The following is a 12,264-nucleotide window of genomic DNA, read 5'->3' on the forward strand; positions in this document are numbered from 1 at the left end:
CTATTGGGCATTTTAGACAATTGATAAGCATTATTCGGTGGCATATGGTCTGAGTCTGACGTGCTTTGAAAAGAGTACAGAGTACTAATAATGAGGATTCTGTGAAAATGGGAAAACCAGCACAACAGATATGCTTTGAGAAAGTATGGGTTTTTAGCATCTTGAAACAATATATCACACTCAAAGGGACAGAATTGGGCTGCACAATCTGTTAGCTCATTCTTGTCCAATCTGGTCTCCTCCTTTCTTTTGGAGCCAGCATTGTCATCAGCTTGCTGAATTATACTCTGACTGGAATGTATTTCAGGCACAGGGTAATGTATCTACTTAAATGGAATCCTATCTTTCTACAAAAGCTTTTTAAGTATAATAAATTTAAAAAATAAAAAAGTTCTATTAGCTTAAAGTAAATGGTTCAACAGTTTACATATGTGCACGAACAAAGAAAATGACTACTTACTAGTCTGAAAGAAATCTAGCTTGTTCAGAGATTAGAATGTACAAGATTGAAATAGAATATTTTTCTAGAATAAATATTTTGCAATACCGTATTTTGCAGTAAATATTTGTTGGTTTTCAAAGGTTTTTAGTAAAAAGGTGAAATCCTAGTCAGCTTGATGCTAGAGGAAAGCACAGAAGGTTTTTTTTCTGTTCATCAAGAGATTTGTGAAAAATAGCAGAAGCTTCTCCACATGGGCCCAATCCTGCCTTCCTTGGAGCCCACAGAAAATCCCTCCTTGCAATAGGTTCCCTGAATCAATGTTACAAGTGTTCTGCGTTGTTGTTTTGTTTATGTTTGTTTCTTTGTTTGTTTTAACATCAGTAGCATGTACGTTTCCTTATTTTTAAAATACATTTTCTGTAATTCTTTCACCTTTTTTGAGTTTACATTACTTTTTTTTCAAAAAGAATGAATGAAGTTGTAACACTGTAGAAACATTAGACTTTTTTTTATAGTCAAGATGGTGTGTCTGTTTCTGCTTAATGAAACTACTAATTACACCAGCATTTCATAATAAAAAAATGATAATATTCTTAAAACTAAATTGACATAAGAGAGAGCTATGTTTTTAAATAAACTGTCATGAGAATGAATTTTAAGCCTTGGATTGTGCCTGTGGGTAAAATAGTTGTGTTTATTACACTGATTTATGTGAAAGTAAGAGGTCAGCTAAAAATGACTAGGATTCCCTGCTGCTAAAACGACAGGGTAGTAGTACATGCGCCAGCTCTCCTGCTAAGGATTTTTTAGTTTTCTTGTGGTAAATTACACTGCTTTGCAGGTATGACTAACAGCACCACGGGCCACTGCTGTAATACAAATCAGAGGGGAAAAAAACAACCACCGCTGATTGTAAAAGCAGGAAGAACATCTTTGAATAAATTCCCAACTGTGTGAATTTAGGATGTTATATGCTAGAAGCTATATGACAAAAAGGTTTAGCTCAGGTTCTGTACTCGAAAGAACTAACGCTGTAAAACTGCACGTGCTGAAGGAGCAGTCTAATTGCTATAGACCAATCCAAATCAGCTAATTTGATCACTGTATTTTCTAGAGGAAAAGGGATTTTATTCATTATTTTTCCAATATCAAATTCAACTCGTGAATAATGAAATAAATGTCATTATAACTGACTTGTTCCCTTACATTAAAGATGTGATTGTCATCAGGTGATGATTCTTGGTGGGGAGGATAAAAATTTGATTTATAAAAGCAATTTATTTTTTAAAAGCAATTTAATATCTTTTGTCAATTTTTAAACAGACAAATTAAGTAAATTGTAAATGAATTAATGTTTTCATTTCTTTTCCTGATTCCACTTTTTCATCTGACTTCCTTGCCTCTGAAATGTATACGTAAAACTGTTATTTCTCAGTGTCTGTCTTAACACTGTGCCAATACCACTTCATAGATCTGTAGGGGGAAAAAATAAGCTGTAATACACTTGAATATATAGTTACTAATATAGCTGATCAACTACAGTTACTACTATAGCTGGTGGTCATGACTGTAGAGAAAAACAGTACACAAGTTCTCATTTTATCAAGTTTTTTGTCTTAGAAGTAGAAATCTTTAAGATGGATCATAATTAATGTTGTCTACACTACAATCACGTCTACATATTCACTAGAGAAATCAAAAGTTTGCTGATTGTATCTAAGTAGATAGACATTACCACTTAACATATCCTCCTTTCATTCAGTTCTTTTCTCTCTCTTCTGCTTATCTACCCCTCTTGTTTCCCTTTCCTAAACAGACTTATTCCCTCTTCACTTCTCAATCCATTGCTTTTTTCTTCCAGCTTCCTTTCCTTTCTAAGTTTTATAGTCCTTTTTACTCTCTTCTTTTCTGTGCATCTTTTCTTTTATACATGCCAGGATACAGGATAGTACAAAGAACATCCAGACAGTTGCATTACAAGAGAAAATGAAGTCTGGAGGCTTTCATTAGTTAGTTCAGACCGATTAGACAAAGCCAAAACTTAAATAATATTTTTGTAAATTTGGTTCTTTGTTACTTCTTTCTGTCCAAAAGACTTTTTAAACTCCTTTATAATTTTTAATGCTGTGTATAGACTCTTATATTCTCTGGTGGTTTTTTTTGTAACTTTAAAGGATTTTTTTATAATAATAATGCTACACGTTACTTGGGCTTAGATACAGAAGTAATTGTATTAATATTAAGGTCTGACAATTATAAAACCTAGGAAACATTCCAAGAAAGTTACAGTTCTGAACTTCAGAAGTGCAACACCTCATAGTCAAAGTGGGAATGATGCTGTATCACTGCAGTTACACGGGTATCAAAGCTCAGTGCTTCATGATACTCAGTCTGAGCTTAGACATTTTTCTTTAAAGACTTTAAAGTTTAAAGACTATTTTCTTTAAATTTGGCTATACCTCCTAGGTTAACTATGAAAAATGCTGCCTATAAGTATGCAATATCACGCTGCCACTGCTGGTGGCACCAGGAAACCACTAATAAGAGATGAGGTTTGAAAGTTCCTGGCTATAACTATATGAAAATCAAATAACATAGTAAATTGCCTTCAAAATATGACAATGGAAGGAGTATTGAGGGGTAAAGTCACTAAGGAAGACAAAGTTACAAAGCTTGTGTTTGTTACTAGTGAGGTGCTTTTCACAGAAGTAGTCTGCAGAAATAATTGAGGTTATTACAGAACTTATCACAAGAAGACTTAGGCAAGAAAGGTAGATAGTTAAAAGGTTTCCAGATAGTCATAGACATGAAAACTGGGGGAGGGGGGGAGAAGAAAAAATAACTTTTTATCTAAAATTTTAGGTTTCAAGTTAAAACATTTTCTGTATGTTGGATTTCGGTACAGGATTTGAACCGATAAATTATAAACTCACTCTCAAAACATTAACTCAAATTTGCATTTCTGCATGTGAATCAAGAACTCTGTTCATGGATAATATTTGCAGAATTATCAAATTGTAGACACATGTCTATCTTTTCATAGGCATGAGAAAACCAAATTTATTTTTCAGGATTGTTACATTACTGTTTGTGAGGGTTTCCTATATTTTTATACCAGGAATTGCATTACACTAACACAGAGCAGAATACACAGCATTTGCAGACCTGTCACAAATTTTTCAGCATTTTTATTTCCTTATCCATTCTGCTTGGCTCAATAAAGTCCTGTAGTTTTTTATTCCTCCCACTCTTAATGCAGTATTTGATTGTTCTGATTAGACTGAAAAAGACTGTTCAAAGGGCAGACCGTGTTTTCCTGTTTGTGTAAACTGTTAAGCAAATTATCTTTGCTATAAAATGAAGATAGTAATAACCCTAAAAGTTTTAAAAAGTCTGAGTATTCTGTTTTAAAATATGTAACTATTTGCAACTATTTGCTCTGTTACAGATGAATGACATTATAGGGACAGTTAGAGATTCAAATTTGAAGCTGACTCTTGCTTTTGGAATAGGCATGCACCATGCCGGTCTGCATGAGAGAGACAGGAAAACTGTGGAAGAATTGTTTGTGAACTGTAAAATCCAGGTATATTTGTTCTTTGAATCCTGCCATAATGAGTTTTACACAGAATTTTAAAAGTTGGCTTTTTGTTATGTATACCTCATTAATCTTTTTTTATGTTTTAGGTTCTTATTGCCACAAGCACATTAGCTTGGGGTGTAAATTTTCCAGCTCATTTAGTAATTGTAAAAGGAACAGAATACTATGATGGAAAAACAAGGCGTTATGTGGATTATCCCATTACAGGTACTCACATAAATTATGGGAATGCTCATATGCTGAAATGTATTTCAAGTATATGCAAATAATCTGAATTATTTAGTCACTAACCAATGAGAATACCTAAATTAGGTAGAAGCTAGAATTTGTGAAGATGGGTTTCATTGTTTAATGTGAGTTGTAAGAGAACTCTTAAGGTTTTATGTGATAAAAAAATGTTTCTATTTTGTAAATCTTTTTTCCTTTTCAAGTTCTGTTAATGTGTATCATTCAAAATAGTTATGAAGGGACAATATAAAGTCGTATTTAGCTGTCTAGTAATTTGGATGAAAGGAGGCTTTCACACAAACAATAATTTTTCATTTTTGAAACATTTTTCTAAAATATAAACAGATTTTTAACAATAAACTTACCTGTGGTGCAAAAATTGAGTCATGCGTATATGAGAACATAAAATTTATGTCGTTACTTCACAGTATACGAAGACTTTAACTAGCGTACTGTCTTCAGTAATACTTCAAAAATAATCAGCTTAATTAAATGTTTGAATTTCTGGTTTGATATAGACCTTTATTGCTTCCTACCCTCCAGTAATTTCCACCTTTTCATAAGCTGCTCTGCAGTGCTTTCAACAAGCTTAAGAAACTGAACACTTGAGGAACTTATTTCAGAGTTCAGACAGGGAGAATATTTGTCTGGATGGTACTAAGCTTGAAGAATGAAGACAAGCTAAATTTATTCCAGGTTTCCTGTTCTGTTTTCTCTTTCTCTTTTCATAAGAGAAAGTTTATTAAATGATCCGGCACTGTTCCAGAGATGTGTACACCTAAAGACAATCTAAGTGTTACCTGTAGTGTAAATAGAGATTTTGCATCTTTTTAGCCACACATCTTTTTAGCAAGAGAAGCTTACTAATGAAAAAAGCTCAAACTGAAAATAATGCTCAGGTTACTTTTCCGAGTAACCCATCATGGTGTTAATTTAGTGGTTAGTGCTCTTCAAGAAACTTGAGATCTATTTCCAGGCTGACTCTCTCGTTCAAAGATTCTGTTATAAACTGGGAGCTTAGCCATGTACACTTGCATTTTGTGACAGACTGGCTTGTGTAAACCCCGTACAAACAGCCTCCATAGAGAAGTAGTATCTCATACTTCCTGACTGAAAGAACAGTGGCAACTGACATTATTAGTGAATGGGGGAAAGTGCTGAGGAAAGAAACCAACTCATATTTTAGATTTTATGTTGAATCTGTGGGACTGCAATAGAGAGTAATAGGTAAAATAATATTTTCAAAAGAAATTGGAAACTCAGTAAGCACTGGAGCCTTACTGTGCTGTTTTAGAAATATTTTGTACAAGTACTCGCAAAGGCATTAAGAAAACTTTATGCTTTCACTTTTTATTACCTTTTGATTTGAGATTACTTGCATAGTGGGCGTTGTTCAGTTCTTAAGTTTTATATAAGACTTCCTGGGAAAAGCAACAGAAGTTACCATCTATGATTTAGATTTTGTTGTCTACACTGCAACAGAAAGTGTACATTCCTTATTTTATGAAGAAACATGTGGTGTGGTTTAGAGCACTTATAACTTTCTAGAGAGTATTCATGTATTTGGAAGTCCTATGGATAGGTAATACCGTTTTTCAGCAGCACTTAAATGAAAATTTAAAGTTTATTTTGGAAATATTTCCAAATGCTCACAATACTGTCTTTAATGCTGCCCTCAAATATGCCTTCGTTATTTCATCATTAACTTGGCTTCTCCCTGCTGAACTTGCCTTTTTGTATTATGGATGTTTTGACTCCAAGGAAGCAGCAGAGTGCAGAATGATTCATTCTGGAGAGCTCGGTAATTTCAAAATAAGGAAAAACACTTATTTCAGTGAAGTCAGAGGTTTTGGGGAGGACCTTCTCACAGTTACCAGACATATACTCATCCAGTTGGATAGTATTTGACATTTCAGGAGTTTAGTTCAATGGTTAAAAGCAGCCAAGTAGCATATAGTCAGTAGAAAAAATATAAGTTTGGGATAATTATGTAGGGGAATATTGGCAGAAGTCATATCCTGACTTTTTTTTTTTTTGTAAATCCATTTCCTAAGTGGTATTATGCAGAATTTAATTCACCATAATAGAATAACAAGAAGTTTCATCTTCCCCTGTACACACACCTATTCAGGAATATAATTTTCAAACAAGTTCCATTTTATATTTCATGTTGCTTCTAAATTTACAAAATGAATAAACTGGTTTTAAAAAAACAGTGTCTAATGTAGTTTTTGTGTGCAACAAGTGAAAGTATGTTACTGAAAACTTCTGTTTATCATCGTCAGCTGTTTCTCCAATCATTGTCCATTCCTATATCATGTTCTACACCTTCTGGCTGTCCTTTTTTAACCACAATACACAGCTGACTGCTGGGCCAAAAAACTTACTTTGCTTCTGAGGCTGAATAAATTCTTTTCTAAAATGCCAGGTTCAGCAAACTACATATCCTGCAGGTATGATAGATCTCACAGAGAATACTCAAAACATACATTTTAACATAAAGATTTAAAATTTACTTTTGAACTAATTCCCCTTGCTTCTTCAAACTTAAATAACTGCTGGAGGCACCAGAAAGGAATCAGAGCTCTGCTGAGAGAGACAAAGAAAAACCTATGCTGATGCATTTCTCAGATAATGAAAAGACACAGATAAATAATAAACATTCCTATATTGGTAGGCAGTTAGCAAGTTGAGTATGTTTTGTTCAAACTAGTATCTTCAGTGTTTCTAGAAATCACTAACTAACTAGTATTTGCAGGTAGAGTGGTATAGGTAGACTTTAACCTTACCTGCTTTTAAATTTGTATATTGTGATCCAGGGACAACATATGATGTGAAACCCTCCCTACTCTGGTGCTTGTAACAAATATGATTGGTCCTGAAGTTTGAGTAGCAGATATAGCTGTCAACAATTAGAATTTGCTTTCACCATTTTTTTCCTCTAAAACATTATAAACCATGGAAATTACATACAGCAGAAAGGCTTGTACAGGGAACATCTATTATAGGGAAGGCGAGTACTAGAAATTTAGGAAATTATATACAGTTGCCATTGTAAGCTTTGTGAGTTCTCTTATCATTAATTTCATGATATCAGATGAGAGATGGATGTGGAACGGAGGGAGAAAAGGAGGAATCTATATTACATGTAGGCCTGGATACTATAGCAATGGGTGGTCTTCAAGTATGCAGGAAGATAGTCTCTACTAGAAAGAGGTTCGTCATGAATGTATATGAGATGGAAAAAAAATTAGCTATGTCAAGGATTTTTAAAAATCCTTTACTACACATTATATAGAAATAAATGTTTATTTCTGCATTTTATTTAAATACATTTAAATAAAATGGGGTTTATACATTATTGTTTCTTTGGCAGATGTACTTCAGATGATGGGACGTGCAGGCAGACCACAATTTGATGACCAAGGCAAAGCTGTAATTCTAGTTCATGATATTAAGAAAGACTTCTACAAAAAATTCCTTTATGAACCTTTCCCAGTGGAATCCAGGTAAAGTTGAAGCAATCAGAAAACCTAATTGAGCTATCAACAGTAATACACATGAGGGATACAGAAAAGAAACATTCTTGTGTTGAGTATCTTCTAAATATCAGAGTCCTAGAGTAAAATCATTAAAAAAATTATCTATCCTTTCTTCCATGAGTCTTGAAGCACTGTTGAACTGTTTAGTTCATTTCTAGATAATACTACATATACATCTAGATAATATTACAAACGCTTTTCTGCTTCTGGTTGTAGTCTCAAACAACAAACTGTTCTTCAAGGCAAGCATGCAGGACAGTTATATGTGATCCTCACAACCCTCTCTGAAATTCCATTACAAATTCCTAGTGTGAAAAAAAAAAAAGAAATAGGTGGTTTTCCAGCACTTTTCACCTAGAAGATGTGTACCATATACTGCACAGTCTTAAAAATCTAATAAGTTCAAAAAGAAGTGTGCCTAGTGTAAATGATTGATAAACTTGAACACATCTTTCACTTCTGAATTGTGAGATTTTTGTCAGAAGCCTCTCTGAACGTAACTGAGTTTTCTGCTCAGCATAAAGTAACCTGTGCCTTGATTCTTATAACAGTTATTCGACAAAAAGCAAAAGCAATTATATCAGTCTCCTATACATGCATGTTTCATGGAGGAATTCTTAGAATTCTAATTAAGCATGAGCATTAGTGAAAACTTTTCTCAGCAGTGAAGAATTCACAGTATTGTTCTCCTATGGAAGCTTAGTCCCTCAACATGAACACTGATTGGATGTCTGTCTGATCAGGAAATTTGCAGGAACTTGCAAGTGCTATCCACCTGTGAAGTGTAGTTGAAACGGACAGGTGTATTTGAAGGTTAATTTCTGTGCTGCACAGGGGGCCTTTTATAATATTTTGCAAAGAAAGTATGTGGAGGCACGCATTTCATTTCCTTATAGGAAGCCAAGCCATACTTTTTTTTTTTTAATTAAAAAAAATAATGATAAAGATGTCATTCCACTTAGCACAAAAGGCTAGGAGTTGAACTTCTTCAAAAGAATAGCTAGTTAGTCAGAAGAGCAGCATGATTTAAAAGTTTATGGTATATCCAGACTGTATGGTGCTAGAATAAACCAGGAAATCTACTCATAAGTAGGTAAGCAACATTTGTAGATAACAAAATCATATCTTCAATATAATAGTCACATCTTGTTCCTGTTTGGAATACTGTAACTATTCCATACTTCTAGTAGATCATTTTGTGTTTATATAATTATTGATATCAGCAATTTGATACATTATATCCTTCACTATATAAAAAACAATACTTGATGAACTTTTGAATGAAGATTCATGTTAATGGTAATCTCATTAAGTTATGTGTAGGTTGTGATCTGATTGGCTCAGAGAGTTGTCCTGCTCTTTTATGATCATCAAAGATACTTGAAGAGCTTCATAGCTTCAAAGATGAACTTTGGAGGGCTTTTTTTAATTTTGGAATGCTTTCTCATCTTGTTCTAGCGGAGACCAGATTTATCAGCTCTGTGTAGTACTTCCAATGTTTAAAATTAAATTTCAGATTTTTTTAATTACAGATTTTTCTAAAAGTGATTGTCTATGCATTAGTTCTAAGACTGGTGTACACAACTTGTATGACAGGCCTTGTGCTCTCACTGATCATGGGTTTGAAATACAGCACTCATACCTAATTATTGTTTACTTTTGGCAATAGGAAAAGAACAGTAAGAGAAGTAAAAGGATTATAATACAGTAAAAATCAGGCAAATCTTTAAAGATATTTACCATTTCCTGACTGAACTGCAGCCAGGCATGATCTCATTAGATACCCAAGAGAAGGTCTTTGTTCCATTTAATGAAACTAAAATAGTATTTTACTCTGCAGGAATCATTTTAAACTGTATTTGCTCTTCTGCGTTTGAGTTTAGACCTTTCTGGGTAAAACCATATTTGTTTGCTGGTTTGTTTTCTCCCTACATTCAGTGAAGATGAGGAAAAATCTGGGGTAGCATCTTTGATATAATTTTAATAGCCCCTCAAGTATCTGCCAGGTATTACATAAGCTATTGCCACTGTTTCATTTCCTGTTTGTCTTTCTGTATGATTTTCTGTTGGATTAAAACAACATGATCATATGGTCAACATACAGTGTTCAGAAGTTATCCCTGAGTAGCTCCATCTGAATGCATTCCATGAATTACTTAAACGTGTGCATTCTTGGTCCAATCAAAAAATAATTTGAGCTTCATACCAATATCATGTAAAGAAGATGACTGACCTTGCAATTACATCCCCTCATCTGCCCTACTTCTCTTCCTCTCTTCTCTTTCACTGGAAAATAAATACATAATATTTTTACAGTTAAAGTAATAAACCTTTTAATGCACAAGTCTACAAACTGTATTTATTACCTGTCTCTTGATTGCAAAGTTAGCAAAATCCTCTTGTTTCCTGTTCTTCAGCTTGTTAGATGTGCTGGCTGACCACTTGAATGCTGAAATTGCTGCTGGAACTATTACTTCTAAGCAGGATGCAATGGATTATATCACTTGGACTTATTTCTTCCGACGACTTATAATGAACCCAACGTGAGTATAAAATACAAACGCAATTCAATCTAAAGGTAGCTTGAGGGTAGAGTTGATCCAAAGGTGATCCTGCTGCTGTTGGAGCCTAGAATAGTTAGCAGTCTCTAGTGTAGGAGCATTACTGGCCCACACATGGAATAAAACTTGTGTGCACATTTTTTTTTCTCTAAATATAAATGCATTTTTTGGCAGATAACTTATGTTACAATTTAGTAACAGCTATAAAATAGCATTATTGAGAGGGCTGTATTAGCATCCCTAAAATAAAACTGCAGATTATCACATTCTTTTAGATATTGTATTTATAATGTGTTACTTTTTTTTTTTTTTTTTGCTACCACATTGATATGTTGTTCCCAATTTTCTATAGAAAATCCACAAAGATTGAATTTTGCTAATAAATAAGAGGATAGCTATCAGCTGTTTGTCTGTGATAAAGTTTACTTTCATTAGGGGTTCCTGGTGAAACCATGTGTGCAATATTTTCAGTGATTGATATCATCCTGCCTAGTTGCAGCTGGTATGCAGATCATTCTGAGCTGTTCCAGCAACTAGCCTGCCTTTTTTACAACATTGTTTTGGGTAAATGGTATGTTATGTACCACATGATCATTCACCCACCAAAATAATGTGGCAAATAAAGAATTAGGCATTTCTTGATGTATTGCAGAGTATGTATTTCTGAAATCATGCTGCTGCTGTAATGTTTGGGTGAGTTTTCAGTTGAATTCTTTACAGGCAACTGGCGCTGGCACTTGCAGCTGATAAAAGCCAAAACAATAACTTCCTTTAATTCTTTTTTCAGCCTTTGTTAGTTTTGAATTTTACATCTAGCTCTGTTCTGAGACTCTCCCACAGAACAGAATTTCCATCTAATTTTCTTGGAAATAAATGCAGTGCTAGAACTAACAAAATGAATAAATGTATGTGAAGCATGTTTCTGTCTGAGAGGGGCAAAAAGCTAAATTCTCTTTTCATCTAGGTTAGATGAAGGTAAAGCTGTGATCCAAACCACAACTGATGTTGAAAACTGTATATTCTTTTTTAGTATAAAGAATAAGTGGTGTTATTTTAAGGTGTCTTACTATTGCGTTGCCCTACGAAAGAGTTGATTTGTCTTCAGCAAGCTTTAATTATGTGATATCTATGATAGGTAGTATTTTAAGACAAAAGATATGGCCCATAGGTAAATATAGTATGTTCTAATGGGCAAGCTCTTCCTAGTGTAAAAGAAGATTCCCACTGTAATGGGTTCGATGTGTTCACTTAAGGCCTTTTTTCCCAGCAGATTCTTTAATGTGTAGTGTTATGGAAAGTTAAATGTGTAGTTGTCACGGTTTCAATTTGTATACACAAGTTCTGCTATTCTCAGGGTGTTCTAAGAAAACTGAGAAAATCAAACCCATTATTTCATAGTGAGAAGCAAGGTCATTGTAGTGGAAGGTGATACGAACAGATCTTGACTCGCCATGCCCATAATGGCAGGATAGGAATGCAAAGTGAATTTTCTAATGAATTTGGAGTATTTTGCTGGAACACCTCACAAGCAGGTTGGAGCAGTTCACAGGTTTTTCTGCTTTCCCCAGTGTCTCATCCACACAGAAGTACTCAGCGTTCCTTTAGTACTCAGTCATGCAGAGACAAAAATGAAGGACATTATTGACTCTGACAGAGAGGTCATTTCTAGATACCAAGCACAAATGCAATGGATGTGCACACTTTTCCTTTCTTTGATGTGTTAATAATTAATACAAAGTTTCATCCAAATTTACTAAACTTGCCAGTTAGTAGCATTCCTGGACATACATGCTGTAGATAGTATTTTAATTGAATCGGTGTTTGAATGAGATACATCAAAAGAAAACTGAAGAGTTTTATGAAGTCAATGCTTGTTAAGATAACTTTTAG

The 12,264-nt window shown here is 34.0% G+C and overlaps 1 protein-coding gene and 1 long non-coding RNA gene across 6 annotated transcripts in view; one reads left to right on the plus strand and one right to left on the minus strand.

Moving 5' to 3' along the window:
• Positions 1-12,264, plus strand: part of ASCC3 (activating signal cointegrator 1 complex subunit 3) — a 261,190-nt gene that overhangs the window by 200,728 nt on the left and 48,198 nt on the right. For all 5 annotated transcript variants that reach the window (XM_021390450.1, XM_021390449.1, XM_021390448.1 and 2 more), the window contains 4 exons: positions 3,891-4,028; positions 4,130-4,250; positions 7,648-7,780; positions 10,231-10,356. In XM_021390450.1, coding sequence (XP_021246125.1) covers positions 3,891-4,028; positions 4,130-4,250; positions 7,648-7,780; positions 10,231-10,356 — 518 coding nt within the window. The remainder of the gene's footprint in view (positions 1-3,890; positions 4,029-4,129; positions 4,251-7,647; positions 7,781-10,230; positions 10,357-12,264) is intronic.
• On the minus strand, positions 7,787-10,271 carry LOC110395711. Its single transcript, XR_002436585.1, has 3 exons — positions 10,180-10,271; positions 10,047-10,099; positions 7,787-8,118 (listed from the first exon to the last, which is right to left on the minus strand). It is a non-coding gene; the product is annotated as an uncharacterized LOC110395711 (long non-coding RNA).

Source organism: Numida meleagris, chromosome 3, assembly GCF_002078875.1.
Source record: "Numida meleagris isolate 19003 breed g44 Domestic line chromosome 3, NumMel1.0, whole genome shotgun sequence".
NCBI classification, from domain to species: Eukaryota; Metazoa; Chordata; class Aves; order Galliformes; family Numididae; genus Numida; species Numida meleagris.